Raw genomic sequence first — 19,018 nt, forward strand, 5'->3', positions numbered from 1 at the left:
TGGGCAAGTTCTACACTGTCATATAGATACAGAATTAATTGGTGGTGATGGTGTTCTGTTCTGACTCATAGCGACCCTGTATAGGGTTTCTGAGGCTGCAAATCTTTACGGGAGCAGAAAGCCTCATCTTTCTAGTTAGATGAGCCAAAATAGAAGGCCTGGCAGACTGATGGAGAGGGCAGTTTGTTAAACTTCTCTGCCTGTGTACAAGCCCTATTTGCACAAGCAATACAATGCAATCATTGTACAAGGAGCTATTTGACTTCTGTACCTCAATTTCCCTATTGTTTCTTTGGGATAGTAACAGCACTTCAGTATGGAACAACTGAAAGAAAGAAATCGCTAGGAAAAGCTTAATGTTGTTCTAGAATAGAATAAAAACTTTAGTGTTAGCTATTTTTAAGGCAATAGAGATTATAAATTGTACCATGATTCAATAATAATTTAGGGAAGGTGGGATTAAGATGAGGTTTTCAGCTCTCATAAAGATTTATAGCCTTTGAAACCCTATGCCAGGGTCACTATGAGTCGGCACCAACTCCACGGCACACCATCACCACTGCCATTATATTGAAGCACACATCTGTTGTAAATCCTCCAACTCTTAAGTTTTAGAGTATCTTTTTAATTAATTGGAACCCAAAATAATATGTCTTCTTTTCATTAGATATTTTTCTTTTTAATACTATCATGAAAACTGTCAGGCATATACAGAAGCAGAGACTAGCATAAAGGATCCTTGTACTCATCAATTTCAGCTTCTGAAATTACCAACTTTGTTAGCCTTACTTCATCTGCCCTCTTCCCACCAGCGTTTCAAAGCAAATCCCATTTCATTTCTTTGAAAGTGTTTCAGTGTATGTCTCTCTCACAAAGGTAACTTTTAAGACATAATCACAGTACCATTATTGTACCGAAATGACGTCAGTAAGGGACCGAGTACTAGTTTACTGTATCATCTCATATTTTTATGCTTTGTTTGATTCAGTTTTCAATTTGTCATTGGTTAATGTACTTAATGGAGTCTTTAAGGAGTCCTGGTGTGGAACTGTAGGAATAAAGCACTGGACTGCAAAGTCAGTTTGAACCACAGAGTCAGCAGTTCAAACTCATTGGTTGCTCCTTGGAAACCCTGTACAGGGTAGTTATGAGCCAAAACCGACTTGATGGCATTTAACAACAAATATGCTTAGTGATATGATTTTATAAGTAAGTATGGGGGACTGCTTAAGTTTATAATTGTTGTTGAGTTCTACTAATTTCTTTATAAATTCTAAATATTTAGAGTTTGGATACAGGTAAATTTCATGTAGCGTCTGTTTTTTTTCTAATCAAGAATTTGATTATCTTGTCCTTTGCCAACTAGAAACAGATTTTTTTATAAACTTAAGAGTTTTTTTAGTTTTTGTTTTCAAATAAGTGGCTGTATTGTTGTTGTTGAAGTGCCGTTGCATCAATTCTGACCCATAACGACCCTGTATAGGGTTCCCAAGGAGCATCTGGTGAGCTTGAACCGCTGACTTTACAGTTAAAAGCAACTATGAAGTCCAATGCATTAACTCACAGCGCCACACTAGTATAAGCCCTGGTAATGTGACACCCAATTGTTGACTTCTTGGTGCCTCAGAAACACACCAGGGCTTGATACCTGAGTTTTTTTTTATTTGAGTGATCTAGAATAGGGAAAATGAAGTGGTCAAAATCCTAGAATGGAGAGACTCAGAAGAGATGTGGTAGACCATTCCAGGAGCCTGGTACATGACCCTGGACTAGTGCCAGGACTCTGGAGAACAACACACATTCAGAATGTGCCATTTTTTGATCCAGCACCATTATTTCCCAGTCAGCTGTCAAAAGATTTGGTTGCTATTCAACATACAAGCTGCCTTTGTTTTCTAAAAGGGAGATTATGTGTCTGGCAGGGCTTTGACCCATAATTTTTCCTGTTTCAATGAAAAACTCAGGTCCATTCTGATAGCACTTTGGTGGCAATAATTAAAGCCAGCTGACCTGATCAAAGCTCTGAAAAGTGAGTCCTAGCATATCTTAAAGGGATGAATCCATTTATGATAAATAAATGTGCCCTGTTTTGGTGGTAATGTTAAGTGCCATCAAGTTGGTTCCAACTCCTAGTGACCCTGCATAGGATTTCCAAGGAGTAGCTGGTGGGTTTAAGCCACCAACTTGAGTTTAGCAGTCTAGTGCTTACCATACAGTGCCTCACCAGGACTCCGCAAACATTCCTACCTAGTAGATAAAAGTATTGTGTATACAGAGAATTAATTTATATAAACTAATTTTAGAAACCTCTTTACTACTTGAACTTTTTAAAAATTCTGTCTGCCTTGCTCCTTTCTACATCAGGGTCTTGTATGCATTTATTGTAATTCTTCTGCCATGCCTTCCCTAACCACCACCACTCTGTTCTCGTCCCCCTTTCAGATCAGACCAAGTTGTAGTCAGTTGTATCTTCATTTGTGTAGTTATCTTCCCCACAACTGTGAGTTCCACAAGCTATGAATCTGTTTTACACAAAACTTTACCTCTAGTCGCTAATATAGAGCCTGGCAAGTAAATAGTAAGTTCTTATGGCAAATATATTATGAATAAGTAACGTCTTGTGTGTGGAGTAGTTAACTAAGATCAGGAAAGAGATCCTTGCTTGCCCTTAGGGATCTTACTGGGTAATAGGACATGATACATTGACATGAAGACTATGCTTACAATGCACTTTATCCTTTCTTAGTTTTAATTCCGTGTTGAAAACCTTAGGCAATTATATAGGAGTAGCAAATAACAATAGGATTGAACTTTTGGACTAACTTAATTTGGAATTAATACATTTTAACCCCAGTTTTAAGTTTTGTATTTCCAGCTATTTTTCATTTTCTAGTTTTTTTTTATTTAAGTATAGGTGAGGTAAATGCTTTTAGGAAAGTTACAGGAACAATAGCGTGTCATAAATTTGAGACAATTACTTTTGTGCTTGAGGCCAGTACACAAGCTAAGTGGTTCTCAAACTTTGTGTCTTAGAAAGTAATAAAGACCCTACCAAGTTACCAGTGTTAAGTATGAGGTAATAAATTGGAAGGAAAAAAAAATACATCACAGTAAACTAGTTCTTAGCTACATAGGAATTTTTATTTCCTATCAAAATGATGTCAACTTGTATGCAGCACATCACCAGTGAAGTTGGCTAGTTCTGACAGCCTTGGGTTGGAACTGGCAGAGAAATAAGGAGCATGTTTTAGCAATGAGAGGCAGCAATTATTAGTACTTAAAATGTTGCAGGACAGGGCAGTGCTTCATTTTGTTGTGCACAGGGTCCCTGTGAGTTGCTACCAACTCAATGGCACTTAACAACAACAAAAAATATATACACATATGTGTCTTAAGCTGGATTTTGAACTAAAAATATTAGTGCCAAAATGCTGCATAAGCAACCCATAAGAATTAAGTTAATAACGATGGTGCTAAACTAAGATTTTATGAATATAGTGGCAACAGTTGAAAACTATGATCAGCCCAAAACAACATAATTGATTCCTGCATTCTTCTGAAAAAGGATCAGATAGGCTTCTTGAGAATTTAATTGTAAGCTATATTAACATTTACCAGTTGCTTTTGAGACCATTTCTACTCATGGCAACAAGTCCATTCTGACTCATGGTAATCCCATGTGTGTTAGAGTAAACTGCTTCCGAGGGTTTTCAGTGGCTGATTTGATTGGAAGCAGATTGTCGCCAGCCCTTTCTTACGAGGCACTGTGGGTGGACTCAAACCGTCAGTCTTTCAGACAAGTACAGTAACTCATCATTTCAAGTGTTGTAAGATCAGCTCAGGACTGTGAACCTAAGGTCAGCATTTCAAGTCTACCAGCTGCTCCTCAAAAACCCTATACAGAGTTGCTGTAAGTTGGAATTGACTTGATGGCACCTACGAGTATAAACACAAGTATAGAATTGTATACGAGAAGTGAAGAAAACACTTGGATTGTGTATCAGTTGATGGCTATTCAGTTTTTGTGAAAAAGAGAATAGTGAGAGAGGGAAGGGACATCATTTACAGAAGTATTGAAATACTTGCAAATTCTGTGAAGTCATAAACCCTTCAGTGTATATTATTCCTGCTTGACAGAGGGTTTGGCATCTGTTTACTCTTGTTGCTAACATAAAATAGGAGGTACCAACCCCATCCAGCAAATGTCCAACAGCACATACATCTCTGCATTTTATAGATGAAGAGGTTAATACTAACAGATAACAAATAATCTGATGGAAGACATCAAACTAAGAGGAGAACCACTGGCTTTCTTTTTATTCTCATAGATAAGAGTTTCTGTGTAAACTAGGATTTCCTTGTCCCCTGAAGTTGATGAATTCTGGCATAGACTTTCGGAGAACTGCCTCCAGTACCATATATTCTATACTGAATACCTTTTTCTATACTACATACTCATATACCACCTGTATGTTACTCAGGGTCCTGTTCTGTGGTGGTAGAGTGGGTTTCTAGAGCATATTTTTAATCCTATTTTCTGAATGTAACTGTGATGTGTACATCAGGGCTTCTTGGTACTGTTGACATTTTGGATTGGTTAAAGTTTTTATTGTGAATTGAGTGATAATTTACATGGGAGTATATCAGCTTTAAATTCATCCTATTGTATTTCGTTTTATTGCAATGATTTCAATCCCCTCCATGCACCATCATCCAACAGCATTTGTCTCCATTGTTTTTTTTTTTTTTTTTTTTTTGGATGCACACCAAAGCACTCAGGAATACATAATCATTCAAACAACCAAAGGGTACACCCCACAAGCCTGCCCCCCCCGGCCATCAGCACACAGACCCTCTCTCTCGCTGAGTCCAGAGTCCCTAGCCGCTCCATCTCTCCATGTCATCGTCTCTGCCTCCATCTCCGGCATCACTGCTCTCTGGATAGGGTCCCATACTCTGCTCTTCTCCCTTGATAGTCCCAGGGTACTCCTTTCCTGGACTGCAAGATCAACCATTCTCTTTTTGTTATAAAACGTCTACCTGTACATTTGCAACACTCACTGTCAGTCCTGATAGCAGTTATTCACTATTGAACCACAAGAGTTTATCCCCATCTCCTTTCATCAACCCCATCCAAACAGGTTGGAAACCACTCAGTGGAGATTCTACCTTTCCCCGCACCTTCTGAAACTATGCTCCCTCTTGAAAGCATGCCTCTGTAGTCCTCCCCCCATTTTGGGTAGCCAATGTCTAAGTTACCCATCCCTGTTAACCCTGTGTACCAAGGGGGTGGCAAGTCCCCTTTGAAAGAAGTCTCTGCTCATAATCTCACAACCTCTTTACATCTTCCGAGTGAAGTGTTTTTTAATAACATGTTAACATGCTATTCCTTGGTATATGAGGGCAAGTCAAATACAATTGCTAAAAAATCAGAGAAACCTCGATTAAACAAAACTATCAAAATGTGAAGCTGTTTCTCTATAGATCTTCATCCAGCTCTGTACACTTCTGAAGGTTATGTTTCTATCTCTTTAGCCCTTCAATGAGGTCTGCTTGCTTGGATTTGTTGTTAAAATACTGTTGAGTCAGTTTTAACTCAGCAACACTGTATATATGTGAGCTTATCCTACAGCGCCATACCAGGTTTTAAACCATATCAAAATGGCAGTTTTTTTGGCATCCTCAGGGGACTTAAAATTGTGTCCCTTTTCAGTGTTCTCTGAAATTGGGGAACAAAATGAAATCTGAAGAAGCAAGATCAGACAGTAAAGTTTCCCAACAAAATTTTTGTAGGACAATCCTTGCTACCCTCAACGATTAAGTGGGTGTATCATGATGGAAAAAAAAATTCTTGATTCAACTTTTCTTGGCATTTTTCTCACTAATGCAACTTTCCATTTTCCTAAAAATTTTTCATAATATGACCCCATGATCATCCTGTGTCCTTTGAGAAAATCTATCCCTTGGGGGTCCCCCAAAAAACAGTCACTATAACCTTTTGAGTTGACCTCTTTGCCTTGAATTTAACTGACCCACAGATCCCCTCAGAAGCCACAGTTTTGATTGAATTGTTTTTTGAAGAGACACTCATGAGACTAAGACAAGTATGTTACTGAAAACTTATCTGCAGCCATTCACTAATCAGACATCTGTTAAGTGCATTTGTTTGGAATATACATGTATGAACTGGAATCCTAGTAAAAATATTTTTTTACTTAAGCTCATATTGTTGTTGTTAAGTACCGTGGAGTCGGTTCCGACTCATAGCTACCCTGCACAAGGCTTCCAAGGCTGTAAATCTTTATGGGAGCAGAAAACGTCATCTTTCTCCTGTGGACCAGCTGGTAGTTTCGAACTGCTGACCTTGAGGTTAGCATCCCAATTTGTAACCACTACACCACCAGAGCTCATACTTCAGTTTAAAATTTGAGATTACTGACAGGGCCTTTGATAATACTATGAGTCATGCGCTGGTTTCTGGGCTGATCTCATATGCTTTCTGCTTAAAATCAGAGGAAAGGGATTCATTTTTAAGAGACACAAATTTCAGAAACTTTCTGGGTCATAAGTTCACTAAGGATTTTGTTAATCAAATATATCCATATTGGTGGCGTAATGGTTACAAGTCAGCCTGCTAACCTCAAGGTCAGCAGTTTGAAACTACCAGTTATTCTGTGGGAAGAAGATGAGGCTTTCTGCTCCCGTAAAGATTTAGTCTTGGAAACCCTGTACAGGGTTGCTGTGGGTCGCAATTGACTGACTCCGTGACACATAACCACCACCATATAATCTCTGGAATTTTTAATTTTTGTTTTAGAAAAATAATTTTGCTAGTTTTAAAAATTACTGATAGTAACTAGCTTTATCTGGGCCAAGTCCTGAAATAATATATAAGTCACACTTGGTTATATTACTGACCCTGTTTAAAAGTATAATAGTGTTCATGAGGTCTGTTTTCAGGAATACAGTGAACCAAGAGGTAAGAAATACTTTTACTTACACATTGTAGGCAAATCATTAATTTTCCACTTGCTTTCTCCTCTGCATTCACTGAAACTGATGTACTTGCTTTACTTTTTCCCCCCTAGGGAGCTCTCTTTTGGGCGTGGCTCTACAGCACCTGTAGGAGGTGGGGCTTTCCCTAAAATAAGTACAATAGAACCTTGGGATGGCAAGGATGGTGAGGTGAGTCAAGTGTGTAAAGGCTTGTTTTTGCCTTTTTTCTTCCCAAATTCATGTGCATTTTTGCTATTTGTAAAATCAGTTCCATTTTCTCAAAACCCAGAGTCTGACATGCCAGAATGTCACCATGAACCTTTCTTAACATTCTCTCAAGCCATCCACTCTGACCTTTTATATGTGGGCATTAAATATTCTTGACAGATACCAAGGTGTGTACTTCATTCCAATAATAAGTACTCTATTTGTCACACCCCTAAACAGCTAACTTGGATTCATTTACACTTTTGTCTTAGAGAGGCTCCCTTAAAAGGACAATTCACATGACTTATATTAGTATGGTGCTATATTAAAATAACTTTTCATTTGAATTCCCAGCTTTTCTGTCAATATGAGTAGGCGTCAAAAAGTCGTGGAATTAAAAAACTATGAAATTTTTCCAGGAACTTTTTGAAAGGCCCCTCTTATAACAGGCAAAGTTGAACTTTCAGGATTCCTCCCCATATATGGAATTCTGGTTAGATCTGCTATGCATGTTGATGGTGGTTTGTGGCACTTCTGTCTGTCTTGCAGCTTCCTGTGGAAGATGATTACATTGATCTCAGTGATGTGGAGCTTGATGACCTGGGGAAAGATGAGCTGTGAGACGCACAGCATTAAATGCCGTTTTCATTCTTGGGAGCGGATTCTTCCAGCAGTGAAGGAACATTCAGATGAATCTACCAGTGGCCTTTTTAACCAAGAAGTATCACTTGATTGGTCATTTGAAAACACTGCAGCCGTGAATTTTTGCATCTCAAGAAAACATTGAAAAATTCTATGAATTGTTGTAGCCAGTGAATTGGATTGTATTCTGTCAAATAATATTTTGAAGAAAACTGATGGTTTGTTGAAATATTTTTTTCTGTCCCTCTTAACTGCTGCTTGAATGTTCTGTGAGGCAGTTTCCTATATGTGTTTTTTAATGTGATCCCTTAATTTGAATATTAATGGATTTTCCATTAATGAATATTTTAGACAATGCTGATAAATTTATGAAATTGAGTGTCCAAGTCTCATACTTAACCCGTAAATTAATATAATGAAGTGATGTTTCCAATGACTTTCATCCTTACAACCTTTTTTAAAAAGAAAAAAAAGAGCTTGTGATTCAGATGACGTCATCTGAATACCTGCCACAATATAGGTTTTATGCATTCTAAAATTTCAAATTGCATTTCATGTCCGATGTTGTATCTTTTATATTCTTACCAAATTGAAAAAACATTCATTAAGACATGAAATAGAGCAGCAGTTTACCAATTTACAGGTAGTCCACATTTATGTAAAGCAAAAAAGCTAAACAATAAACACTGAATTCTGTTAGAATTATATGAAGAGAAAATTCAAAGGATTGAGAGCATTTCTTTATTGTTACTTAAAAAAAATAAATACAACTGTACCTAACTTTGCGAGCAGCTTCTCTGAACACCTAAATTACACAGGACGTTTAAATGAGCCTCTAAGAGCAGAAGCCTCTGCAGCAGTTTGCATAGATGTGTCAGCTCCGTGCCAGCTGACCTTTCTAGTCAAGGAGGCTGAGGTCAATATGGAAGTAGACATAAGGAAAATAATCCTGGTTATTAAATTGTAATCCAGGGATCTCCACAGAGGCCTGTAAAAGAAGACATGGCAATGTGTGTTAGTTGCATGAACTAGTTCCTGTTGATACTGTTTATTTAATTTTTCATAGTTTTGAGGACATTCTCCCACCATTGACCATATTCTCTGGCTTATACCCCGAGCCCCTACCCCACCAACACATACCTGCCTCTCCTTGTTTTGCTTTAACATTTGTGACATACAGATTTTCATACCAGGTTGGCAATTACCATTTTCCGAAAATATTACTCATATGGAGAGTTGAAGCTTTACTGTAGAAACAGCTATTATACTTGCAAACCTACATCCAATATACTTGCAGCCGCTACTTCATCCAAATGTTTGAAGATGGAATTTAGCACTTCTCTTAAACGTTTGGTGGATGACTTCTTATGAGGTTGTAGGAGCACTGCCTGAAAATTGACTGGTAGTCCATACCTTTTCAGATAAATAGAATGTGTAAATAAGTTACTCCAGATGTGAATATGGGTGAAGAAAGAGTCAATTCTATCAAGAATGAAAAGCTTCAACCAAAGTAAAGCTCAGTTGAGCAAACTGTCTGGGGCTGAGGTAAGGCTTTGTGGATGGGAAATCTGTTGAACATGTGAACCCTCTGGTGCTAGTGCTAGTTTTTACTGCAGAGCGTCATGTCATCACCCTGTCCATAAATGGCCACGTAATGGAAGCTTCCATTGCATGGAGGCTATCAGAGCTCATCATATAGGTGTTGGGCTACTGATTGCAAGTCCTGTTTTTCAAACCCACCAGTCCCTCCGAGGGGCAAAGATGAGGTGGTGTGCTCCCATAAAGACAGTCTTGGAAACTATAAGATCAGAATTGAGTTCTAAATCAAACACTTAGCCTGGTATGTTTTTCTCTACCAAAGATGGGGGTGGGGGGACAGGTTTATCAAGATGAAAGAAGTTAATGTACTTAATTACATGGCTGAATACACTGAAAATCATTTGTTGGACTAGTCAACGTATTTTGTGATTATTAAGTTGTTTTTTAATATATACTTTTGATAAGTGTTGGTGAGTCCGTTATTCATAGCCACCCTGTATGGGGCTTCCAAGGAATGGCTGGTGGATTTTAATTGCCGTCCTTGCGGTTAGCAATACAGTGCTTATCCTACAGCACCACACTAGGACTCCCAGTGAGCAAAATGGTAGGATGTTTAATACCACATGTGTTTCTTCATGCTCTAACCTATATGTAAGCAGTTATATGATAGTTTTTCTTTCTTGAGTTACATTGGATTTTCCAGACTCAGGCTTTCTCTAAATGATTCATGGTGGCAGAATCTAATGTATTTACTAAGTTTTTATTTCCCAATCAGTATCATAAGTTGGAATCCTGGTGTGGCACTATAGGGTAAGCACTGGACCTCAAGCTCAGCGGTTCAGACTCACCAGCCGCTCCTCAAAAACCCTATCCAGGGTCGCTGAGATAGAACTGACTCAATGGCACTTAACAGCAGCATTGTTAGTTATTCCCTGACTCCCAAATCGTTCCATTCTAGCGGCTTAATAGTGAGATGTATTCACCGAAAGACTGAATCTATAAACTGCAGAAAAGTTGAAGTAAATATGTGAGAGAGGGCCATTTTAACCACAGGTGCCAGTAGGACACTGATTATAACCAAGCATCAGACTCATCTAATGTCTCTAAAAACACTGGACAAGTAGGATGAGTGAATAGAACAGGATTCCAGGATCCCATCCAAATCTGTCAACAGGCAGTTGTGGCAGACAGGCAGGTGTTGACAAGAATGACACTCAGTGGCACACGGACTAGATGGAGGAATGGCCCACTTGGCCACCCTCATTTCTTTTGTTTCCATCTTTAGTCATCAAATTTCTGGGAATAACCAGGGGAGATGGACAGGTGGTAGAATCCAATGACCTTGTCCATGGCACATAACAGCAATAATTCCTCCTGAACTTGCTGACCTAGCTCAATGCTTTGCTTCACTGCCGCCTGGATGTAAAAACTTACTATCCTCCAACCTGGTCATCCCACCAACATTTCCAAGTGACTCAGGGAGATTGTTTACCCCGCTCCCTGAACAAAGCCCCCTTTCTTTAAAACTTTTTATCAAGTCTGTGAGCTCCTTGAGGGCAGAAGCCTGTGTCTTGTTTTGTTCATGACTGTTTTATTCCCAGTGTCTGGTGAGTAACAGGCACTCAATAAATCCTTAATAAATGTTGGTTGAGTGAATATTGTTTTCCCTATCATCAAGCTTTCAAGTCCTTCACCCTTTTCTCAGACCTCCTCTCTTGGCTTCACACCTTCCCAACCTCTTTGAGGATCCTTCCAGTTCTTACCTTTTTATGGCACTGCCCCTGCTAACCTTGGGGAACAATTCAAATGGACAGTTCCATTCTGCTCAGACCATGACTGCCAGTGATTGGTCAGTTCTTCCCACTCACTTCTTAAGGTTTGGCCCCATCTTAATCCCTCCTTAGTAGAGGACCTTGCCTCCTACTTAATGTTGATGGCTGGGGTCATCTGATGGGAAGCCCTCATCCTGGATCTTGTACCCTCCACTACTGAGACCAGATAGACAAAACTCATTGTGCTGTGTTCTCAGATCTTGTGATTTCAAATAGGCTTCCTCAATTTTGCACACTTCTAGAAGCAAATTTGAAAGTATCAAATGCTGTATCTCATTCTTTAACCACTACACTAGCTTTTCTACCACTACGCATAAAGTGAGTCCTGATGTCACTCTGCAGGATAATGCACTGGATCACAAGGTCAGTTTTAACTACAAAGTTGGCAGTTCAAACCCACCAGCTTCTCAAATTTTACAGGATCGCTGTGGGTCGGAACTGACTCAACGGCACTTAATACATACAATGAACAGACACAGGTCACCAATGACCCCACTGATTTACAAATCCAAGTGTCATTGAAAACCCTATGAAAACCCTATCCTTTGGTTACCTGTGACTTGATATGCCTCCCTGTCTGGACTTCTGGTACCTTCCTCCCTCTGACTTGGTTAGCATTTTCCCTTCTCCACATAACTCCTTCAGTGGTGGGGCTCCCCAGCCTCCTTTTTGGGACTCTCCTCTGACACCCTGGGTGACCTCATCCACCAACCACTGATGACTCCCTAATATTTGTTCCCCAAGACTTTTCCAACGACCTGAACTTAATTAGCCTGCTACTTGGTCAGCTGCATCTGGAGAAAGCAGCTAATGAATCAGACCCCCACCTCCCACCCCACACACACCCAGGGCCTATGGCCAGTTTCTTCTCAGATAATTTAAACACCTTCCTTACTGTATCATGAGGATGAACTATCACAGCCTCAACTGAGGCCTGTGTCCACTTTACATTGATTAGATTCTATCAAACATTTAATATCTTTGTCCAACTTGGGGGTTAGGTGACAGAGGCAGAAAAAGAGAGACTCACCTCTTCCTTGTGTAGGGAAAAAGACTTTGAGACAAGGCAGACCAGCAAGTGAGGGGGTGAATCAATGTCACTGAATTGTATGTACAAAATTGTTGAACTGTAGAATAAACTGACCTAGTGCTCGTGTATGTTTTCAAAGACAACAAAGGCACAGAGAAACAGGAAAGGTTGACTTCCTGCATCCCTCTCTGTTTGCTCTAATAGACTTGCTGTTTCAACACCTAGTTTCTCAGATTACCATATCTCTGCCTGATGGAATATGAAAAAGTCATCAAACAGAACCACTGCACCGATGAGAGTGCAATACAAAGAGAACGACAACAGCAAGTTGCAGAGCATTACGTAAAATGACACCATTTGAAGGGTGGCGAGCCTTGAAAATACACCTATTAACCCTGATCATCTCAGGAACCCCCATCACAAGGAATGTTGTCCACAGTGGGTTTTTCTGAACTTGCATTTTTTAGTGTTCTTGTATTACATCTGTACGCAAGAAAAATAAAAGTAAAGTAAAAAAAAATGTTATATAAACTAACAGTTTTTGAGAATTATTTTCATGGATTCTCTTGGGGGAATAATTTTTTTTTTCATTATTGATGTACATCTCTATCTCTTCCCTTTAGCAAATAGGTATCCTGTGCGGTGTGGACAGGCTACTCAGTATCAAACCTTGAGTATCACTGATTTCTAAAGGAAGCCGAGTTTATCTGGGTCCATCCACACGCCAGTGTGAGGCCATGTTTCAGCCCAGACTGCCAGGAAAGGCAAGATGTAATGAGAAGTGTGTGAGCCAATGTGGGAGGGAGAGGGGGAAAGGATGAGGAACTGCATTCGGATCTGTGTCTGGGCAAAACCACACACACAATGGAGGATGAACTGGAAGCAGAGAACCAAGTAAAGGCCTTATGGCAACAGCCAGGCAAGCCATGCAGAAGACAGAGAAGAGAGAAAGCACACAAGGTGATGTGCGTGGGCTGTGAGGGAAGGAGTCCAAGTTGGCCCTAAGATTTGGAGCCTAGTGATGGGAAGGATGGCAGAGCTGTTGGTGGAAACGGAAGCAAGAGGAAGGAGTGTGTGAGGGAAGATGAGCCAGACATTCAGATCAAGCCTATGGAAGGCACACATAAGACATGGAAACCTAGACATGGGGGAGAAGATGCCACTCGACAGCAGTGGCCAAGTAGATGGGCTGAAGGAGGTTTTGAGGCAGGCTTCAGTGTGGCAACCCTGGTGACACTGCAGGCTAAGCACTGGGCTGCTAACTTCAAGTTCGGCAGCTCAAATGTACCAGGCACTCCACAGGAGGAAGATAAGGTTTTCTGCTCCAGTAAAGATTTACAGTGTTGGAGGCCCTGTGGAGCAGTTCTGTTCCCTCCTACACAGTCACGTGACTCAAAGTAGACACAATGGTGGTCGTGGGTTTGGCTTGGGTCAGTGCCGACAGGGAAGGAGTCAGGAAGATCAATGCAGAGACTCTGAGGGGCCAGAGGAGCCTCACCTGGAGACTACAGGGCCCAGAAGCCCAAAGAGACGGGAACCTCAGGAAGAAGGGTGCAGTTGGTGTATGTGATGCTGCGGAGATCCCAAAACATCTTATGACAAAGGAATGTTCATAACATAGCTATGAAGGCAGGAAAGCAGGCTCAAAAATTAAAGAAACAAAACAAAACTCTAGGAGTATGCACCTAATGTTCATGGTGTTTTCTTGGAGATTTTTATTCATTCTTTGTGCTTACCCGTAGTAACCATTTTTTTCTACAATGAACCTATTTTGCATATTTTGGTTTGGCATGTTTTTGAAATGGTCAAAATCAGTTCTGTCATGGTTTTGATTTTCCCTGCTGCAGTGGGGCCTTGAAGGCTGAGGGCTGGGACAGCCCTGGCTTGTGTAGGACCCCAGGGGAGGCTGGCATTGTGCATGGAGTGCTGGGAGTGGGAACTGATGACAGGAAATGGATGGAGCACTGGGAAGGAAGACTCCAGCCAGTCACCAAGAGTCAGGAGGGAACAAATCAGAGGCAGAGGGAGAGGGCAGGTTAGGAAGGGAATGGGAGGCAGCAGGGATGGAAGGGAGAGGCAGGAGCTCAGCCGGCCCCCCAGAGCCAGCTCCTCATGGTCTGATCTCCCACCCTGGCAGGCACCCTCCCCTCTCCCAACTTCACGCACCTGAGCACAGATTCCACAAACACTCTCAAGGCCTTGATGTGGATCCAGGCAATAAAGGCCTCACTGAAGTTCACCTTGAGCCAGCGCAGCAGGGGGCCCTGCAGAGACAGGAGAGCCTGGTGATTCCTCGCCGCTCTGCCTGAGGCCCAGGCCACCAAGACTTGACTTGACAGAGCAAGCCCTGAACTGAGAAGAAGTGCCCAGGAGCCAGCAGAAGCAGAGAGGAAGGAGTCCCTCAGACACACCTTGGCCGAGGCTCAGGGTCACATCATCCAGGACCTGAGCTGGAGAAGCTTAGCAGTCCAGCCACCCAGCACATGCGTGGTGCCCCCACAAACCAGGGTGGGGGTGCTGGGCAGTCCCTTGACCTCAGGGCTTTCAGCAGGGAGCTGATAGGCCTCCGTCTGACACTGTGCAGTCGAGGAGCCTACCACAGAGCCAGTAGTCCCCTGGGCCCTGGCATCACCTAACAGTTGCCCATTGCCAGGGAAGCCTCTCATAACCCCACCTCACCTCATGGCCACAGCAGCTGCTGTTAATGCTGGTGTGACTGGTCCTCTGGGGGAGCTCAGAGTCTTCCAGGAAGAGCTCCCACCAGACATCTCCAACCACCCACAAAGGTCAGGGGTGGGAGTCCAGCCAGGGCAGACAAAGGAGGAGAGCTGTACTGCCCGAGCACCCCCTGCAACCAGGGGCCCTGCTCCATCACCAGCTGTAGCCACCTCCAGCCAGGGCAGAGGCACCCTGGCTGACAAGCACCACTCATCACTGGGAGAGGAGGGGACTCTAAGAGAGGCCCTGCAGATAAGGAGTAAGCCATGATTCTGGGCTCCTTGAATTTCAGACCTCAGAAGCCATACCAGAGAACAGAAAAATGCAAGGATGAGCTGTCTCAGAAGTTACAGATGCCTGAGCTGGGGAGGAGACGTGAGCCAGGGAACCCCAGGGCTCCCAGGGGGTTGCTTACCTCACCCTCGCCCTCACTCTCTCTTTCTCTGTCGGTCTGCCCCGCAGCGGGCCTATCGGGGTTACCTAGCGGGGTTACCTTAACCATGTGGTCCGGGAAGGTAGATGATCCCTTTTTAAGAGCAACACGGGAAGTTTGCTAAAGGCACAGAAATGATTTATTAATCTTTCAGCAAACATGCATCACAAACAAACAGAATCATTCATATCGCCTGAAAAGCACCTGAAAGCGAGCTCAGGGGTTCTGGCCAGGCCCGGGGGGGATTCGACATGGCCATGCGCTCACTGGGGGGTGTGTTATGTTAGTCGTGGGGTTCCATATTGCAGAGACAGAGCCAATCACAGGCAGAGGACTCAATAACCACGCCCTCCTTTACCTAGCCTTGTTAGGACCCCCCGGATTGTGAGATAAGGACAGCACCACGAGGTGGTTAGTGGAAATAGTTCTGCCTGTGGAGCTCATGTGTCTGGGCTTGGGCAGGACGTCTTTCACCAGCTGCAACCCACAGAGCCTTGTTGGCATTCACCGGTGCATTTAATAAGCATACTGAGTGCAGAAAATTAGGAGTGCTGTTAGGACATTTCAGCCTTTATCATTCTCTCTTTGCCAATGTGTAAAAAATTCCATGCTGTGCTCTCAAGTGAGGAAGCCAGGTGGTGTAGTGGTTAAGCATTCGGCTACTAATGAGTTCAGATCCCCCCACCCCCACCCCATCTCAGCTTCTCCAAGGGAGACACATGTGGCAGTCTGCTTCCTTGAAAACCCTATAGCACAGTTTTACTCTGTTTTTTGGGGTCCTATGAGTTGGAATCCATTTGACGGCAGTGAGTGGGTCCTGGCTCCCAGGTAAACTGAAAGCCTGGACCCATTCTACTCTCTCTGGATGCAAGATGTCTGGCTAACTCAAGAGGGAAGAGATTGGCAAGAAGCTGGGCCAGCTGACCCAGCATGAGGTTCTGTGATCACTGGCACACAGTGATCCTCACAAGAAACTCAGTGTCTCTGAGTTGGTGTGACTCCTGCAGTGCTTCAATTCAGATCACAAACAGTCCCCGGAAGGACTTTCCAGGGCAAAGGTAGGGGGCGCTATAGTCTACACCACATTCAAAAAGGTAAGGAAGAGAGAAAGATACATCGAGCTGGCAACCTGAGACTCAGGTGGGTATCACCCTGATCCTATGGGGCTCTGAGGTGTGTGCTAAAGGCCCCACTTCACCGGTTGTCCTGCAAGCAGCATCTCCTGGGCTGGACACTTGTAAATGCTCCATTGTCTGGCTCCCTACACAGAAACCCTTTGTAGAGATCTTGTGAAGGCAGGATAAAGCAATCAGGGAAAAGGCCCAATTAAAGTGTCTGAGAATGCAGCCCAGCTGAGGCCAAGGAAGCAAATCTGCTGGGTCTCAGTTCTTGTTGGTGAACATCATTTTACAAAATCCAGGCCCATTTCCCTGTCTTGCTCTGTCAGCTCTCTGGCCACACTCTGAGCAGCTTGCCCTGAGGATCTCCAGCTCACTACTTTCTATCCAGAAAAGGCTACACTCCCTCAAGCTTGGGGTGGAGCCTGAAAGATTTGGATTTTGAGGAGTGTATGTGTTTACTTGGTATGCATGTACATATACCTACACATAGACACATACACATGTATGTGCACATGCACCTGTGTTTATGTTTGAGGGAAGGAGGGTCTAAAATCCCCAGTGTGAACTACTTCTATGTTATCAGTTGCCTTTGTCTCCTGAAGGGGGACAGTTAGTCCAGGTGGGCTCTCTGAGAACCCCATCTGGTGTTCACTCTTGATGAACAGTTACTTGTCTTGAGTCCCTGGGAGAAGGGCTCCTGGCTGAGAGAGGTCAAATCGGACGTGCAGAACACCCCAGGCTGTCCAGCCAGATCTCAGAGAAGGCCACAGACAAACACTCAGCCATGTACAAAGTACTGTGGACCAACATCTGCTGGCCCCTGCTCTTCACCTCAAGCACATACTTACGGCTTTATATTTATACACTGTCTTTCCTCCAAGAGACTTGAAGTACATTCTACTCATTCTTCCCTTCCTCTCCAGCTCAGTGGGAAGGCCTTCCACAGAGTCTTCTCTTGGTAAAGATGCATGAGAATCACCTGGCTTAGACCAGCTCTGTACAAGGGGGACACCAAGTCTTCAAGGTCCCCATTTTACAGAGTGGTAGAGAGGGACTTGCCCAGGGCTACAATGTTCAAACTTTATAAACAAATGAGTCTGGTTTTATCTCTCTGAGTGGTTATCATCGGAAGCTGCACAAATAAGCACCTACTCTTTGCCAAGACCACGGGGGTGGGGTGGGGGTTGTAAATAGAGGTGCAGGTGATAGAAAATGTGACATCACTTCGTGCAGCTCCTGAGAAACCACACCATAAGGATAATAGGATAATGTCCCTAACTTGCACTGTTTAACCTAAGTGGGTAAAGGAAAAAGTCATTTATTAACCTCTCAGAGCCTCAATTTCCTCATCTGAAAAATAGGGGTAATAATCCCTTCCATGGAGGGTCGTCCTCAGTGGAATCATATATGCAAAGTGTCAAGCATGCTGCTTGGCTCATGGTTCATGTTCAACCCTGACAACTATTTATGCCGATCACTCACTTGCCCACGCCCTGCTCTGGTGGCCCCATGAGAAAAGATGGTCTTGCATGATGGGAGCGCAACGGATTGGGGTCAGTGGAGTTAAGAGCTGGAGGAGGGGCTCTTCTGTCCCCAACAAATGTTGGAATGAAGCCCCAGTCCATCACCTTGCATGAAAAACCCCTCAACTGACGTCAGATACTCACATACTGTTGCTTCTTATCAGACAGCAATCTGCTCATCTCTTCCCTTTCCCTTTTAATTTCTTTTTCATCATAGTAAAATTCACGAACAGTGAACCTTTAAACAAGCAAGAGGCTTTCATTAGGACACTTCCAGTGAGCAGAGACAGAGCCAATCACAGAGACATACAAATGGAGGGAAAAAAAAAACCTAAACCTAGAGAAGCCTGCCAAGATGCTGGTTTTCTTACTTGTTTTCTTTGGCCTTGGTCTTGAAATCATCAATCACTTTTCGAAACAGAGTTACGGTGAAGAGGCCACCTTCATTGTCCTCAGCAATCAATCTGTTGTAGAGAAAAATGTGTTCACGGGACGAATCATCAGAACTAGCCCACATTGGAGGTCAGCTTTTCTGTCCCATCAGTCCTGTGTCCTGTCCTCAGGAGTTCTGGTAGCATGGGAGCACTGGGAACCACACATTGTTGTTGTCAAGTGCCACTGAGTCAGTTTCGACTCATAGCGACCCTGTATAGGGTTTTTGAGGAGCAGCTGGTGGGTTTGAACCACCAACCTTGCAGCTCAAACTGACCTTGCAGTCCAACGCACTATCCTGCAGCACCACACCAGGGCTCCGGAACCACAGTTGTACCTTATTATTTTCTAATCCCTGGCTCTGTGGTTTTACGCCTGGTCACTACCCGTCCTTCCCTGCCCCTTCACTCATCCCTCTATGCTAAGTCCTCCAGGGCCTCCAGGGGATATAAATACAGCTCCTGTATGCAGAGAAGATGTTTGAGACTGGGAGTCCAAAGAGTTTTAGCTCCAGCCCATCTCAGCCTGTGAAGTTTTGGCAGGTT

The 19,018-nt window shown here is 43.0% G+C and overlaps 2 protein-coding genes across 3 annotated transcripts in view; one reads left to right on the plus strand and one right to left on the minus strand.

Moving 5' to 3' along the window:
- The window catches only part of PDIA6 (protein disulfide isomerase family A, member 6), a 39,630-nt gene extending 31,427 nt beyond the window's left edge, over positions 1-8,203 (plus strand). The window contains exons 12-13 of the mRNA XM_006869458.1: positions 7,089-7,185; positions 7,753-8,203. Coding sequence (XP_006869520.1) covers positions 7,089-7,185; positions 7,753-7,824 — 169 coding nt within the window. The 3' untranslated portion in view covers positions 7,825-8,203. The remainder of the gene's footprint in view (positions 1-7,088; positions 7,186-7,752) is intronic.
- Positions 8,204-8,559: 356 nt separating this feature from the next.
- The window catches only part of ATP6V1C2 (ATPase, H+ transporting, lysosomal 42kDa, V1 subunit C2), a 111,786-nt gene continuing 101,327 nt past the window's right edge, over positions 8,560-19,018 (minus strand). Inside the window, exons 8-13 of one of the 2 annotated variants that reach the window (XM_006869459.1) lie at positions 18,413-18,505; positions 18,186-18,279; positions 15,380-15,517; positions 14,413-14,510; positions 9,126-9,258; positions 8,744-8,833 (exon numbers count right to left, since the gene is read on the minus strand). In XM_006869459.1, coding sequence (XP_006869521.1) covers positions 8,744-8,833; positions 9,126-9,258; positions 14,413-14,510; positions 15,380-15,517; positions 18,186-18,279; positions 18,413-18,505 — 646 coding nt within the window. Of the gene's footprint in view, positions 8,834-9,125; positions 9,259-14,412; positions 14,511-15,379; positions 15,518-18,185; positions 18,280-18,412; positions 18,506-19,018 lie in introns of both variants that reach the window. The other variant, XM_006869460.1, reaches the window with a different exon arrangement.

Source organism: Chrysochloris asiatica, unplaced genomic scaffold (genome assembly GCF_000296735.1).
Source record: "Chrysochloris asiatica unplaced genomic scaffold, ChrAsi1.0 scaffold00131, whole genome shotgun sequence".
NCBI classification, from domain to species: domain Eukaryota; kingdom Metazoa; phylum Chordata; class Mammalia; order Afrosoricida; family Chrysochloridae; genus Chrysochloris; species Chrysochloris asiatica.